Below are 17,815 nucleotides of genomic sequence, written 5' to 3'. Positions count from 1 at the left end.
TATAACCATTCCTATAGCAGTTCAGGTAGGAGAAACCGGACCCAAGGTTGGTCTGAAAACGTGTAAGGGTATGGAGTATTTAACGTTAAAATGCGTTAGAATCTAAACTATTAGGCTTATAATGCATTCTGAAAGAATCCGACCCTCTCTCCCCTCGTAAATATTTCCCAATTCGTCCTTAACTGCGTAAACGCTACGGATGTCCCCTATGACATTTAATATACATAACGCAAAATATTTCACTGCAAGTACTTTATTGTATGCAATTCCTATTTGGTTTTAGCATCTGTATCTAAAGGGATTATGCACTGAGTTGTATGTATATTTGTTCACTTTCTTGTCAAATTGAAAAGATGAAAACTAAGGATAGGTTAGGTGATAGTGTTGGCTGGCATATTGCATAGGCAGTGTTTGAAGGGCTTCCAAGCTGATGTTTACCTGCCTTCTTTCAGAGAAATCATGGCCGTGTCAACAATGCGAAAAAGTCTACGCTTCACGGAATAGTCTGGTTCGACATGTGAAGTATCTTTGTCTTACTTACTTAGACTTAGACTTAGGTCCTCCTACGCCTGGGGGCGCATAAGGCAGCAACAGTGATTCGCCACGACGACCTGTCCTGAGCCTTCAACCATAGCTCCTCCAACGAGGACCTCCCCAGCTTCGCTTCCTTCATTAGCGACCTGCCAAGGGTCATTTTCGGTCTCCCTGATTTGCGGAGACCGGGGGATGTCCAACACCATGCATCGTGCGGCAGCCCTCCTTCCCCCTTTCGCACCATATGCCCCCAATACATCCATCGCCGCTTTCTAATAAGATCAAGGATGGGGGTATGATTTGTCATACGATAGATTTCATCATTTCGTATTCTTTCTGTCCAATGTATATTTAGGATAGACCTTAGGCAATTATTGTCGAATGCCTGGAGTCGTCGTTCTAGTTGAGCAGTGATGTTCCAAGTTTCGCAACCGTACATAAGGACAGAGACCACATTGCTATTATAAATTTTAAGCTTTAACTTCTGGGAATATTTTTTATTTCTCCAAACATTTCAAAGGTAGCTGAAAGCAAACCCAGCCAATGTTATTCGGCACAGTATTTCTCTTTCGGAATTGGCATCTTGCGTAAGAATGCTGCCGAGATACTTGAACTCTCTCACTTCCTCAATTTCCTCGTTGTTAACCAAAAGTCCTTCGGCTAAGTCAGGTATGACTTCATTTGACATTGATTTGGTCTTGTTAGCATTTATGGAGAGTCCGACAGCATTTGCCATACGACCGAGTTCATTAATGTTGCGTTGCATATCTTCTGGGTCGTGGGTAATAAGCGCAACATCGTCAGCAAAATCACCATCATTGAGTTCTCTCAGTGGATTTAATTGTATACCGCCACTAAAACTGCATCCACGGAGAACAAAATCTATCACTATGGCCAACAGTAATGGTGATAGAATGCAGCCCTGCCTTACACCTGACTGAACAGAAAACCACACCGTTAGGCCACCCTTTGTCTGTACTGCGCACATGATATCATGATATAGCGCTTCAATTATATTTACAATTTTGGTCGGAATTCCATAATGCACTAAAATCTTCCATATGGTTCCGCGATGTATCGAGTCGAATGCTTTGAGAATATCCATAAATACTATAAGTAGCTGAACTTGCCATTCATTGGATTCATCCAGCAGGACTCTCAGGCTAAATATAAGGTCACAACACGATCTATTCTGGTGGAATCCGTGCTGCTCATCTCTCAGAACTTTCTCCACTTTACTTTGAATCCTGTTAAGAATTATTTGGCACAGAACTTTGCTGCCAACAGACTGTAAAGCAATACCTCTCCAATTATCACACTTAGTCTTTTGTCCCTTTTTGAAGAGTTTTACAATTACTGCCTTTGACCATTCACTAGGGACTTATTCTTCATCCCAAACACGGGAAAGAAGTTCAAATATGGGTTCGGCTAGGGCGCTTCTACCGTACTTCAGTAATTCTGTTGATATGCCATCATTGCCTGCAGCCTTTCCGTTTTTCAAAGTCTTTAGGGCCTCCTTGACTTCAATAAGTATGAGAGGTCCAGGACATATTCCGAGATCGAACAGTGGTTCTTCAGGGATATTTAAAGTAGTTGTTGGAGGCATCTGATTTAGTACCTCGCTAAAATGCTCTTTCCTGCGTCGGACTATGTCATCAGTCTGGGTTAATAAAATGCCATCTTTGCTTTTAACTTGGGTTGACGACGCCTTTGAAATACCCGCCAACTGCTTTGTGGTGGTCGAAAATCCTTCGTCTGCTCCATTTGTGGAACGGGACTGACCGAGCGACGGACACTACTTAGACACATCATTAAGATTCATAAAATTGATCCAAGTCTCATAGTATAGTGGTAACTTAAATGGTGTATACACTCCTTATGACATTTCGATTGAAGTGATACTATTTCCTGTTTCAGGGCTTTGGTCGTGTGAGAAGTGTTCCAAGTCATACGCTACAAAGCAGAGTCTTATAAGGCATATGAGGTACCTTTGCGGTGGGAGGACGTCATTCGTATGTCCCTTGTGCTTAGCCGCTTATACTGAAAAGAGAATTTTGTTAAGACACGCTGCCAAGGTTCGCTCTCGCGCAGAACATGATTTAATCACCGAGTTTGGGTTTTATTTTTACAAAGTTCATTAATATGTTTTTGGTGAAGGTTATTTAGCTTCAAATTTTAAAAATTGTTACTTTAATAAAAAATCATTCATACATTAATTTTTTCTTCTTGTCTAGTATCATTTAGGATCTGAATTGCCACTTAATGTATTGGGTCATTTGATTTCACTCGAATCAAGTGTCTTGTTCCTTATTTGTTTAAGCTTAGAAGAAACCTCGAAAATATTGGTTTCGTTAGTTCAGCCACTCCTTGAGTTTCGAAACGTAAATAAACTTGAAAAGGGCTGGCAAACTTATAACTTTTCTAAACCCTTTGCGCTGAGTGAGAAATGTTTTCCATCTCTCATTCTTTTAAAAAGAAGGTTATTGACTTAAGTGGCAATTGCCATAATTCGTCGGCTAGTACAGAATTGGTTTTTCTGGGTCACCCAGAACCACTGAGGGGGTTTCAATTCCGGTGTACCATTCGAAACGCCGTAGAATCTAGGCGTTCTTTTTGTTTCCGGGCTTTTCTGTAAATTCTAATTGAATTTTACGATTTTTTTGTGCAATTTATCAGTTGATATGGACTCTCGTACATCTTATCGCACGCTATAGCGCTATCGGTGTATCCAGCAAGATTTTTAGCATATGTTTTGCCTTAGGGCATCTATTTGGCAACAATGATTGGGAATGGAAAACCAAATAATTGGTGCCAATATCAATTTTTGGTTCGTCCTGAGATTTGAAAATCATTTAGTCGTCTGATCATTATATAAGGAAATGTTTGCATTTGGACAACCTCAAGCTCTCTTCAAAATATTGCCACTAAATAGATCTATGGTTTCTCACACTTGACGTATTTTCAAGTCCTGGCTGTGCTTGTGGAAAGGCGTTTTTTGCTGAGACTTCCCAAATTGAATAGCTCGTGGATTACAGAGGAGCGTAAATGATGGCTTGGCAACGTTTCTTCTTTGGGAAAACAGCCCTTTTGTCTTGTGACTTATAAAAAGGAGGGGCGGAATCCCAGGTCTACTATGTTCAATTTGTTTTGGCGGTCTTTTTGTTTGTGCACATCTTTGCAAAGGCATGAAAAAATCGCAAACTGGCCAATTACGCTAAAGAACTGTGAATAGCTTTGTCGATACTCCAATGTAGTACACTGTATCATTTCTTTTTTTTTATTTTGTCAATCAAATTTATAGTATACGTCTGAACTTTTGTTTATAGCAAATATGTTAGTTAAAGTTGTTACAATTAGTTTGTGCCTAAGTGACAATTCTCAAAACTGTTTTCCCCCAAGTTTATATCATGTGCTGAGTCCCGCGTGTATCTTGAACTTCGCCAACTGGAGCTACGAATTCTGCTGTCTCTCAAAATCAGCACGATTTATCAATTCCTTCCCATGAAAAATGCCTATCTCATATATACGAGAACATAAGCTTGAAAAGGGTTATCAACGATCTCGATACTGGAAAACAAACTGGTGACATAATTTTAATGTTCTTGAAATGTTTATATATAAATGTAGTGAAAGTAGACGAGGTTCTTGCTAAGTCGAAAATTTGTACTTGGCAAAAAAACAGTCTTAACTGAAACCTAAGAAAGTGTTGGCAAGTGTTCCGTCTGATGGAAACCCTTCCACGACACATTTTTTTTTATGAAGTTTGAGCCTTGGTTGACCGAACGTTTAGCTAATTTTGAGGCTCTTACCTCTACCCATTTCCTACTACTAAGCCTTGAATTTGTCAATGGATATCTTAAATTTCAAAGGTCCTAATTTATAATCGAGCGCAAACACTCGGACACGCTTTGTGATTCTACTTTTAATTCTGTAATTGCTGGGAACCACTTAAGTCAGAGAAGAACGCTAAAAGAAGCTGGAATTTTAGTTTTAAGACCTTTTCTATTTCTTGAGGATTTAAAATTCCTTTTCAAGTGCTTGTTTTCCGGTTCAGAATCATTTCTGGAAGTTTTATTCTTTACCGCTAAAAGATCTTTCCAACCCTACATTTATGCATGGGGAAATTAATAAAATCGCATGTTTTAATAATAAGAGACTAACCTCAAAGAATCAGGCAGCTAACAAAGTCCAATATGTGGAAGGGTTTGTTCTTCTTGTGGTATAGTAAAGAGTGAACTCAAGCCCAAAGGAACTGATTCCTGTGGCTTTTTAAATTACTATCTCATAGTAACTGCTGCAACATAGAAAAGAAAAAGAGGTATGTGGTGTATATGACGTCATTATAATGATGAAATAACTCTTGGCTACACTAACTTGCAAAGTCAAGTTAGTATAGCCATTAAAATACCTTTATCAAAACGTATTTATCCGTATATACACAGTTCTGTGGAAAAATCAAATCAATGAATACCTTACTACAGCACAATGGATGAAAGTGTGCCTCACGATTCGAGGTTTGCAGGTTTAAATCCGCCTGTAGTAAGGGACCAATATTGAATAAAGGAATGATTCCTTAATATAATCTGCATTTGGATTAGAAGTTCCGGGTTCATTGCCAGTTCTGATTTGGTTAATCTCGGACCCAGTAGCTTATTTATTTCGTTAGCACGTCTCTTAACTTTTTTCTTCTCTCTTTTATTTTGGCATTGTCGTTTTTGAATTGGTTTTCGAATTCTGCGTACAGCTGACTCAACCTTTCAAATTAATCACACGAACTACACATGGTTACGTGACATATAAGGGACAAGTTAAGGTCACGTGTTGAGTAGAAAGAACCTAACAAAAAACAAAACTAATTTCAAAATTTTCTGGTATTATTCTAGTTTAAAATAAGAAATAAAAATTATTGCACGGACATCACAAATATTTTCGTAGTTTACATAATAAACTTTGCGATTATGATCTGAAAACTGAAACAAAAAATTACTAGGTTTCTTGCTACCGCTGCAACCCGGATTACCGTGGGTTACAGTTCGCTCCTTATTGTAATTTTTCGTGATTCTGGTTAAACATACGTAAAATGTTTCTCAATTTAGGAAGATCAGCCTGCATTTTTGCCATCTTCTTGTATTTCTGAATGTAATCTTTCCCTTTATCCTTATGCATTCTTCGGTACAACCTCGCAGAGAATTTAATTTTTTCATTATAGCTTTTGTCACCCCGTCTACCCATTATTCTGGTAGCAACTTTTTTCTTATATATTTTTCGGTAATCTTCATCATTATGATAACGCTCCTTGATCTTTTGTCTAGCCAGCTCAATTGTTGCTTCTCTGTAATCTTTATCATTATCATACTGTTCCTTGCTCTGTTGTCTAGCTTGCTGAATTGTTGCCTCTCTATAAACTTCATCATTGGCATAACGCTCCTTGATGTTTTGTTTGGCTCTCTTAATTTTTACTTCTCGAAACGCCTGGTCGGTTGAATACCTTTGCTTTTCCCTTTTCAAGATGCTATCTCTGTTTTTTGTGTAGTACTGTTTTTTTAGCTTGCTTGTAGCTTGCTTTGATTTAACCATTACGTAATCATTAGTTTAATGTTTACGTCACGTATCAAGTACCAAGAACCTAACAAAAAATCAATCTAATTTTAAATTTTTTAGGTATTTTTCTAGTCTAAATTAAAAATTGAGCTATTTCTCAGATACCATAAAAATTTTTGCAGTTTATAACTTTAGCGATTCTGAACTGAAAACGAAAATAAAATAAAAACTGATTTTTTCATTTTTTACGTCACGTCGCTCATTACGTCATATATGGTTATTTAGTAATATTTTATGTTACTAGATTTTATATAGTAATTATGACGTCATGGCGTAACAATTTTATTTCATGACGTCATGGCGTAATGATATTATTTCATGACGTCTTCAGAAATAACAAAATAATGTCGTGTTTTCTATTCACGTCATAGCTCTAATAAAACTATGGCGACATTCATTATTTATCTAGTAGGGTTTCAGAAAAGGTCGTTCTAATGATTTACTTTTGTTTTGATCTTACTCTGTTTTTAGGAGTTCTGGGTTTTTATATTTCTTAGCATTGGACCGGTCGTCTCTTACTAGGTTACTTGCTACTGCTGCAACCCGGATTCACATATATAGTTATGAGAGACAGCGTGGCCGAGTGGTCCAAGGCGCTGGTGTTAGCCACCAGTCTCTTGGGAGGCATGGGTTCAAATCTTACCGCTGGTATACGATTATGATTTATGTACAAAAATCAAATATCTTTGAAAAGACTGCAGTATGAAAAGCCATAAAAAATTCAGTTTTTAGTGGAACAATTTATTTTCTGTTTGAAATAATTTATTTTAGTTACAAAACTTTTTTAACCCAATTAATTTCGTTTGAAATGAGCCATTGAACAACTCTCTACGATGTTCCAGTTCCAAGCTATCGGTGGAAAAGAAAAAAAGAAAAAAATATCCCGTTTAGGCAGAATGTTGTAGTACCTGCCACTTTTCTTGATTTTCAAGCTAAAATATTTCCCTTGCTGTTCAAGCCAAGGGACAGAAGTTTTCCTATATAGGGGTTTCGGACAAGGCAGCTCTAATGGTGTACTTTTGTTTTGGTCTGACTCCTTTTTTAGGAGCTATGGCTTTTTATATTTCATAACATTGGCCGTTATCGTCTCTTACTAGGTTGCTACCTACCGCTGCAACCTGGATTTTTAAGCCAATATATTTTTCTTTGTTGTTCAAGCCATGGGACGACTATATAGAGGTTTTGGACAAGGTGGTTCTAATATTGTACTCTTTGTTTTGATCTGACTCTATTTTTAGGAGTTATGGGTTACTTTAGTTTTTAACTAATATGGGACAGGATCGTCTCTTACTAGGTTTCTAGCTACCGCTGCAACCCAGACTAGATACCACTGCAACCCGAATCAGAGAATAAGTCATTTAACTAAGTCCAGTATGTGCCATGGTCTGTTCTCTACTAGGTCATGATACCAATGAAACTTACATAATTCCCATTTATAAGTAATCGATCCTTTATGTATGATTTTCAAGCCAATATATTTTCTTTGTTATTCAATCCAAAGGGCGGTAAGTTTCCTTTATAGGAGTACCAGTGGTACAGTACATTGTACTGTAATATGTGGTATTACAGTACTACAGTACAGTGGTCATTATCCACTCTACAGTGGTCATTATGTACTTTTGTTTTGATCTGACTCTATTTTTAGGAGTTTTGGGTTTTTATATTTCTTAGCATTGGACTGATCTCTTACTAGGCTGCTAGCTACTGCTGTAACCCAGATTCACATATATATTATTTATGAGAGGCAGCCTGGCCGAGTGGTCCAAGGCACTGGTGTTAGCCACCAGTCTCTTCGGAGGCGTGGGTTCAAATCTTATCGCTGGTATACGATTATGTTTGAAAGACTGCAGTGTGAAAAGACATCAAAAATGCAGTTTTTGGTAGAATAATTTATTTTCTTTTTGAAATAATTTATTTTAGTTACTTTAGATTTTTAACCCAATTAATTTCCTTTAAAATGAGCTATTGAACAACTCTCTACGATGTTCCAGTGCCAAGCTATCTCTGGAAAAGAAGAAAAGAGAAAAAAAAATATCCCGCTTAGGCAGAATGTTGTAATAGCTGCCACTTTTCTTTATATTCAAGCCAATATATTTCCCTTTCTGTTTCAAGCCAAGGGACAGAAAGTTTCCTATACAGGGGTTTCGAACAAGGCGGTTCTAATGGTGTACTTTTGAATTTGATCTGACTCCTCTGTTAGGAACTATGGGTTTTTATATTTCTTAACATTGGACGTGATCGTCTCTTACTAGGTTGCTAGCTACCGCTGCAACCCGGACCACCAGTCTCTTTGGAGGCGTGGGTTCAAATCTTACCGCTGGTATACGATTATGTTTGAAAGACTGCAGTGTGAAAAGACATCAAAAATGCAGTTTTTGGTGGAAAAATTTATTCTCTTTTAGAGATAATTTATTTTAGTTACTATAGATTTTTAACCCAATTAATTTCCTTTAAAATGAGCCATTGAAAAACTATCTACGATGTTCCAGTGCCAAGCTATCTCTGGATACAAAAAAAAAATATCCCGTTTAGGCAGAATGTTGTAGTAGCTGCCACTTTTCTTGATTTTCAAGCCAATATATTTCCCTTGTTGTTCAAGCCAAGGGACAGAAAGTTTATTATCCAGGGGTTTCGGACAAGGCGGTTCTAATGGTGTACTTTTTGTTTTGATATGACTCCTTTTTTAGGAACTATGGGTTTTTACATTTCTTAACATTGGACGTGATCGTCTCTTACTAGGTTGCTAGCTACCGCTGCAACCCGGGTATGGGGCGTGATCGTCTCTTACTTGGTTGCTAGCCTCCGCTCCAACCCGTATACCGCTGTAACCCAGATGGTACCATTTATGATGAACTATATCGGTCTTTTATGCATACTATAACTACCGCTTGAACCAGGATTATAAATTACAGACAGGAAAAAGCCTACTGCTTTTTCTTCTTTGGAATAGTAAGAGACTATCTTCAAATAATCAGACAGCTAACTAGGTTTATAATTTGTTCTTTAACATAAACTTAATTAATCGGATATTTTAATATATCCTATGTGGTCTAGAATCTCGGATAGCTATCACCCACTTGGCTTGAGTTAAATTTCCGTATGCAAAATTTTTACTTATGATGATTTCTTAAGGAAAATAATTAAAATTTCTTAATGTAATAAAAATAATTTGTTTTAATTACAGAAGATTTTTAACCCCATTAATTTCCTTTAAAATGAGCCATTGAACAACTCTCTACGATGTTTCAGTGCAAAGCTATCTGTTGAATTACTAACCTATACTATAATTAAGTGGCGTATAAAATTTAGTATAGGCAAGAGGTCGTTCTTTATTATAACGAACCTCGAACAATCAAATGGCTAATTTCCTTGAACGAACCTGAAATAATTAAGTAGCTAACTAAGTCCAATGCATGGGATGGTTTTTATTCCATTGATCGTCTTTTAATGCAATTAATTTAAAACTGGACTATAGATCGCTCTTTAATATAATTTCTTGATTTTCAAGCCAATATATTTCCCTTGCTGTTCAAGCCAAGGGACAGAAAGTTTCCTATACAGGGGTTTCGGACAAGGCGGTTCTAATGGTGTACTTTTTTGTTTTGATCTGACTCCTTTTTTAGGAACTATGGGTTTCTATATTTCTTAACATTGGACGTGATCGTCTCTTACTAGGTTGCTAGCTACCGCTGCAAACCGGAAACAACCTGGAATCCCTTCCTAGGTTGCTAGCTACCACTGCAACTTGTAGTTTGCTAGATACCACTTCAACCCGGATTACTATGGGATACAGTTCGTTCCTTAGTGTAATCTTATTTTAATTACTAAGGGCCGAAAGTTTTTTCTTTACTGTAACTAATTGACAAACACCATTTATGATGAGCCATTTCGGTCCTTTATCTAATATTTTTTTGAAAATAAGGCCAATTTTCCCAGGATCGTAACTTTTGATGGATATGAGTAAACTTGATAAAACTTTTATATTTAAAGTTCATTATATACAGTTCGTTACCACGAACTGTTTGATTATAATTAACCAGAACAATTCCTTATATAATTTTTGGTTTATTAACAAAATTATTATCATGTCTGATATGTAACTTATATGTGATATGTCTTCGGTAGTCTAATGGTAAGCATACACATTTTTCAGGCGGAAAAACGGGTGTCGATTCCCTGTCGGGGAGAATTTTTAATATGTTGAATTAAAAGTAATATCTTTTAAATTTAAAGTTTAAAAAAGAAACTCGTTTTAGTTACATCCTAGCTAAAATACTCAAGACAATATAAATGAGCCACAGGGTTCAGTTTCTCTGGGCTTGAGTTCGTTCTTTACTAAGTTATGACTAGCTTTTAGTCTCCTTATGGGTTTTTCTATTCATTCTTTTCTTTAAACATATCGATCCTTTATGTAAAAAATATTGCATTCACTTATTACTTCACATATGGTTATCTTTTAATGTATTATTACAAACAGGAAAAAGCCTACGGCTTTTTCTTCTTTGTAATAGTAAGAGACGAACCTCAAAGAATCAGGCAGCTAACTAAGTCCAATATAAGCAATTGTTTGTTCTTCTAATGATCATCTTTTAATTTGACGTTTCTTACTAGGTTGCTAGCTACCACTTAAACCCGGGTTATGTAATAGGTTGCTAGCTACCGCTGCAACCTAGATATTCTTATTTCTGCTACTATGGGCTAAGGTTCGTTCTTTCATGTAAAACTAGCAAAACATTTTTCAAGCCTGATGAAGATTTAACTAATGTGTCAAAAGTAAGGTTGCAAGTCGACGATTTGGTTTTGGCCTTATTATAATTGGTATGGTGAAATAATAATATGCATATGGCTCTTAAATCATACTTCTTTATTGTTCCATATGGTCTAGTGGCTAGGATAGTTAACTTTCACTTAACAGGCTCGGGTTCGATTCCAAATGTGGGAAAATTTTTAACTCTATAATCTTCGAACATTTGAACCTTTTATAATTTATAATGATGTATAATATAAATACTGTAATCTTAACTATAGTGAAGTTGGGTATGCAAGTTAGTATAGGGAAGAGTTCGATCTTTATTATAATTTTAAATAAACTTTTCTGATATTTCAGAATGTTAGCTTTATTTTTTGTGTAGTAAAGTTTTTTATTAGTAGAAATTTGGATTGCTCTATTTTGATATTTTTTTTGGTTATTCTTTCTTTTTTTCCTTTCAAGTGAGACCATATTTTTTCAATGTTTACAATTATTAAGTACACAATACCCCGTGTCGAGTATCTAAAACCTAGCATAAAAAAAACTAATTTTTAAATTTTCAGGTATTTATCTTGTTTGAATTACAAAATTAGTATTATTGGTTAGACACCATAAATATTTTTGCAGTTTACATAATACGTTTAGCGATTCTGGACTGAAAACTAAAATAATTGCAATTATAAGACAATAATATGGAGATACGTACTTTACGGGTTACAAACCAAAAAAAGTTTGGTTCCAGGATACAATAATAACTTTGAACTGATATGAAAAAAAAATTTCTTCAAATTTTATGAAAAAATTTGAAATAAAAGGCACTAGATGTTGCAATTGCCTTTAAAATGAGCTATTATACAGCTCTCTATGATTTTCCAGTGCCCAGCTAGCTGAGGAGGAAAAAAAAGCGGAAAGAAAAAAATATCCCGTTTTTGGAGAATAACGAGGTAAAAGTCAATTTTCTTGATTTTCAAGCCAATATATTTTCTTTGTTATTCAAGCCAAAGGGCAGAAAGTTTACTTTATAGAGGATTCGGACAAGGCGGTTCTAATGGTGTACTTTTTGTTTTGATCTGACTCTTTTTTTAGGAGTTGGGGGGTTTTATATTTCTTAACATTGGAGGTGATCGTCTCTTACTAGGTTGCTAGCTACCGCTGCAATCCGGAAATTATGTATTCATGAATGAGACCATTTACAGTTTTGACGTTTCTTATATAGTAATTATGACGTCACTGCATCAAAAATACAGTTTTTGGTGGAAAAATTTATTCTCTTTTAGAAATAATTTATTTTAGTTACTATAGATTTTTAACCCAATTAATTTACTTTAAAATGAGCTATTGAACAACCCTCTACGATGTTCCAGTGCCAAGCTATCTCTGGATACAAAGAAAAGAGAAAAAAATATCCCGTTTGGGGAGAATAACGTGGTTAAAGTCAATTTTCTTGATTTTCAAGCCAATATATTTCCCTTGCTGTTCAAGCCAATGGACAGAAAGTTTCCTATAAAGGGGTTTCGGACAAGGCGGTTCTAATGGTGTACTTTTTGTTTTGATCTGACTCCTTTTTTAGGAACTATGGGTTTTTATATTTCTTAACATTGGACGTGATCGTCCAATGGTGTACTGATCGTTCTAATGGTGTACTTTTTGTTTTGATCTGACTCCTTTTTTAGGAACTATGGGTTTTTATATTTCTTAACATTGGACGTGATCGTCTCTTACTAGGTTGCTAGCTACCGCTGCAACCCGGATTTCGGACAAGGCGATTCTAATGGTGTACTTTTTGTTTTGATCTGACTTCTTTTAGGAGTTAGGGGTTTTTATATTTCTTAACATTGGACGTGATCGTCTCTTACTAGGTTGCTAGCTACCGCTGCAACCCGGATCTCGATACGCCTGGTCGGTTGAATACCTATGCTTTTCTCTTTTCAAGACGCTATCTCTGTTTTTTCTGTAGTACTGTTTTTTTTTAACTTGCGTGTAGCTTGCTTTGATTTAACCATTATGTAACTTTAAATGAGACCATTTACATCTTTGTCGCCTTTTATATAGTAATTGCTAGCTACCGCTGCAACCCGGACTAGATCGATCCTTTATGTAATCATATATATTATTATCGAACCCTATTACAAACAGGAAAAAGCCTACGCCTTTTTCTTCTTTGAAATAGTAAGAGACAAACCTCAAACAATCAAGTAGCTAATTAAGTCCAATGTATGCAATGGTTTGTTATTTCAATGATCGTTCTTTAATGTAACAGCAACCCGGATCAATTAACATGGGCTAGGGTCGTTCTTTACTATAACCACTATTAGAAAACCCTAGTCCAAAAAACCTTTATAGGATTTAATATAATTAACAAAATACACCTGATTACAAACTTTGGAATAGTAAGAGACGAATAGTAAGTCGAAACTTTGGAATAGTAAGAGACGAATCTCAAATAATCAAGTAGCTAACTAAGTCGAATGTGTGCAATGGTTAATTATTCTAATGATCGTCTTTTAATGTAAATTTGGACAACCCGGATTCTAATGGCTAATTTTATTTTGATCTGACTCTTTCTCAGGAGTTGGGGGGTTTTATATTTCTTTACATTGGAGGTGATCGTCTCTTACTAGGTTGCTAGCTACCGCTGCAACCCGGATTTTGTCTAGCCTGCTCAATTCTTGCTTCTCTGTAATCTTTATCATTGTGATAACGCCCCTTGATCTTTTGTCTAGCCTGCTCAATTTTTACTTCTCGATACGCCTGGTCGGTTGAATACCTTTGCTTTTCTCTTTTCAAGATACTATCTCTGTTGTTTGTGTAGTACTGTTTTTTTAACTTGCGTGCAGCTTGCTTGATTGAAACCATTATGTAATTATGAATGAGAACATTTACTGTTTTGACGCTTCTTATATAGTAATTATGACGTCACGGCGTAATGATTTTATTTCATAATTACGCCATAGCGCAATGATATTATTTCATGACGTCTTCAGAAACAACAATATAATTTCATGTTTTTCTTATTCACGTCATAGCTCTAATATAAAACTATGACGACATTCATTATTTATCTAGTAGGGTTTCAGACAAGGTAATTCTAATGATGTACTTTTGTTTTGATTTGACTCTATTTTTAGGAGTTTTGTTATATTTCTTATCATTGGACTGATCGTCTCTTACTAGATTGCTAGCTATTGCTGCAACCCAGATTCACATATATAGTTATTTATGAGAGGCAGCCTGGCCGAGTGGTCCAAGGCACTGGTGCTAGCCACCAGTCTCTTCGGAGGTGTGGGTTCAAATCTTACCGCTGGTATACGATTATGTTTGAAAGACTGCATTGTGAAAAGACATCAAAAATGCAGTTTTTAGCGGAAAATTTTTTTCTCTTTTAGAAATAATTTATTTTAGTTACAAAAGTTTTTAACCCAATTAATTTCCTTTAAAATGAGCTATTGAACAACCCTCTACGATGTTCCAGTGCCAAGCTATCTGTCGAAAAGAAAAAAAGAAAAAAATATCCCGTTTAGGCAGAATGTTGTAGTAGCTGCCACTTTTCTTGATTTTCAAGCCAATATATTTCCCTTGCTGTTCAAGCCAAAGGACAGAAAGTTTCCTATACAGGGGTTTCGGACAAGGCGGTTCTAATGGTGTACTTTTTGTTTTGATCTGACTCCTTTGTTAGGAACTATGGGTTTTTATATTTCTTAACATTGGACGTGATCGTCTCTTACTAGGTTGCTAGCTACCGCTGCAACCCGAAAAGCCAAAGCCGTGGAAAAAACTTTTTGAGGTAAAGATGAACAAAAATGTGCAATGAAATCAATAGTTGGAAAACCAGGCACAGCGATATCTAGCCACAAAAACGATATAAATAGGTCAGAAATTTAAGAAAGAATTCGTATTATTCACAGGGCGGTTTTATCGAACTTGGTTTGGCGTCATGACATCAAGAAAAGGCTCAAATTATGTGCAGTTAGAAGACAAGTGACAGTGAGAATTCATATATAGAAGCGTAACGCTGTATCCGAACTTATACTCCAAGAAAATCATCAAGAACCCTCCTGGTCCTGAAATACAGCTTAGACACTTTGGAACGCTCAAAGTTACCGATTTCTATTGCCCTTTAGAACAAGGGCATTTGGAACAAGGGATTCTACAGCAGTATGAGTCGTTTTAGGCGAAACCTGTTTCAGGAAGGCAATAAATAGTTTCTCTTTGAGCATGGCAGCAACCTCATGCTTACTAGCTTTCATTTTCTCAACAATCTTTTCAGCAGATGATTTAGATTTGACGTACAGTTTCCATTCCTGTTTTAACTTTCTTAGCTCACTGGTTTCCGCTGAGTCGGGGCAAATGTTGTTCAAAAACTGCTTACGAGCATTTGGGTTCTCGAGATATTTTGGTATTTTGAGAACAACAGCATAAGATGGCTGGGGATTTGACAATTACTGGATAGGCAAGGTCTTGTACTCTAGTCGCCGCTGGGCAACATAGGCTCCGCGCTTTAGTTATAGACACAAAGCTTTTAAATATAAACCGTTTAGCATTTAAGCTAAAATTAGGGAGTTTTATTTTTAAATGTTTATAGCAATAGGCTTGAATCTTTTCAAACCTCTCGTTTGGCTATTAATTATTTTTTCTTAATTTGTCAGATTCTTTTTCGATTTCTTTTTTTGAGAGTATCACTACTTTAGGATATATGATTGAGAATGTCTTATGATAAAGTTTTAGGTTTTTCATCCACTTTATTTTATTTTATTGTAGAAGTTGCAGATACATCATCAAGTAATGCCAATGCACTTACGGAAGCTTCAAATTCTGATATTGGCTTGCATAAGAAAAAGTTCAGAAAAGGCTATGAATGCAATATATGCCATAAACGATTTCCTTTCCATTCACAATTGGAATCACATCAAAGAGTTCATACGGGAGAAAAACCGTATAAATGTGATTTGTGCCAAAAGCGTTTTACTCAATCCAGTAATTTGAATCTTCATCAAAGAGTTCATACGGGAGAAAAACCGTATAAATGTGATTTGTGCAAAAAGTGTTTTGCTCAATCAAGCAATTTGAATCTTCATCAAAGAGTTCATACGAGAGAAAAACAGTTTATGTGTGGTGTATGCCAGAAGAGCTTTACTCACATGGGCAGTTTGAAAGAACATCAACGATTGCATACAGGTGATAAACCTTTTAAATGTGATTTGTGCAAAAAGTGTTTTACTCAATCAAACCATTTGAAACAACATCAAAGACTTCATACAGGTGAGAAACCGTTTAAATGTGATTTTTGCAAAAAGTGTTTTACTCAATCAAGCAGTTTGTATTGTCACCAAAGAGTGCATACACGCGAAAGAGAATGCGAGAGAATTCAATTCAAAAATTAAATTTAAGGTTTTTCCTAGAGAAAAAATAAGCAAATTTAAACCTCTGTATTATATATGAGTATTTGTTTTTGAGGTCCATAACTGAGACACCTGTTTAATTGGGGTTATTTAGACACTCAAAGGCACCGAACTAGAAAACCCTTCTAGATATTTCACTTGTTTTGAAGCTTTCTCACCCCTAAACTATTCCTTCTTCTGGTCTGTTTTAATTGTACCCTTCCTCTGATTGTGCCACTGACTTTTTTAGTCATAATTGCGTTTGAAGTGTAATAGATTGCTTTGTGTGCTTGCAAGGGAACCTTTTTTAGGTTATTCATTGCAAGAATATGTTTTGAAATATATCTACGATTTTTTATTTTAACTATTATTTTTTTTTTCAATTAAGTTACAGGCCATTGAGTATTGTTAGTTATAGCATTGTCTTATTTATTTGTTATTATGTTTATCTGATTGAAAATTTTGCTACTGGATCACCATGTATCCTGTATATGAGTCTTTTAGCTTCTTCATAAAAAAAAATCAGCTTGATGGACTTACCATGGCAAAGGCTAGCAACAACACTGCCAAATTAACCCTGAAGGTTGCCTGCAAATTTGCTTTCCTTGTACTCTACTTAATAGTTTATTTGTTTTAAACTCATTAAATGATTCGTTCATCTTGGGGAATACTTTTGCTTATTTTTTTGGAACTAATCGAAAACTTGAACGCTGACAAAAAAACTATATATTTCAAAAAACTCATATAAACTGTATATTTCAATTTATTCTTTTTACAGTGTTTATCTTTCTTTATTTCGTGAATTTCCAGGAACATTCTTTAAATTAATTAACAAAATTTCCTAGTTTAGTTGTTTGACATCAAAACAGGCTTACAAGACAAAATATTTACTTGGATATACTTGGAAATTTTTTTGGATTCAGATTTTTACTTGGCAGCGTTTAGAGAAAAGGATCCATAGAAACGTGGTTTTACCAACAATTATCACTCCGGCGGGTATCTGCTAATAGGTCTTATTATGGGATCGGTCATTAAAACAAAAGTTGTCCAGTAAAACTAAGAAAAAAGGCCAAACACTTCATTTTGAGCAATAGAAATGTTTTGATACCGAAACGCTTAGGAAAATTTGCTTAATAACATTACCAAAATGGGATATGCAGAAATATGCCTTTTTCTTGGGGAAAAGGGGTGGGGGCATCCTGAGCTTAAAGTTTTGCAACATTTCCTGGGCTGAAAGGTCATTTCCTATAATTGAGTCCTAGGAGATCGAAAATGACATCAAAACTGAAAAATTTTATCACTTAGTACCCTATTTACCCATTTTTATTTCAATTATGCATCTAAGTGATAGAATTTTTCCATTCTTACGTGATTTTTATCCTCCCAATACTTTAATTAATAGAAAACGACCTTTTAAGCCACCGAATACTGCACTAATTAAGATACTGATTTTTCATCTTCCTCTGACCTTGCTGGGGTGGAATTGGGGTACTAAGCGATAGAATTTTATAATTCTGATGCTATTTTTGGTCTCCACACACTCGAAATAATA

The 17,815-nt window shown here is 35.6% G+C and overlaps 1 protein-coding gene across 2 annotated transcripts in view; it reads left to right on the top strand.

Moving 5' to 3' along the window:
- Nucleotides 1–16,370, top strand: part of LOC148945563 (uncharacterized) — a 230,751-nt gene extending 214,381 nt beyond the window's left edge. Inside the window, exon 6 of one of the 2 annotated variants that reach the window (XM_089098699.1) lies at nt 15,644–16,370. In XM_089098699.1, the coding sequence (XP_088954825.1) occupies nt 15,644–16,266 (623 nt within the window). In that variant the 3' untranslated portion in view covers nt 16,267–16,370. The remainder of the gene's footprint in view (nt 1–15,643) is intronic. The other variant, XM_089098700.1, reaches the window with a different exon arrangement.
- Nucleotides 16,371–17,815: the final 1,445 nt, after the last annotated feature.

This window comes from Artemia sp. Qi Xiang Cuo, chromosome 13 (assembly GCF_049724085.1).
Source record: "Artemia sp. Qi Xiang Cuo chromosome 13, ASM4972408v1, whole genome shotgun sequence".
Classification (NCBI taxonomy): domain Eukaryota; kingdom Metazoa; phylum Arthropoda; class Branchiopoda; order Anostraca; family Artemiidae; genus Artemia; species Artemia sp. Qi Xiang Cuo.
The sequence above is the reverse complement of the archived record's forward strand: the minus strand, read 5'-3'. Positions and strand labels throughout refer to the sequence as shown.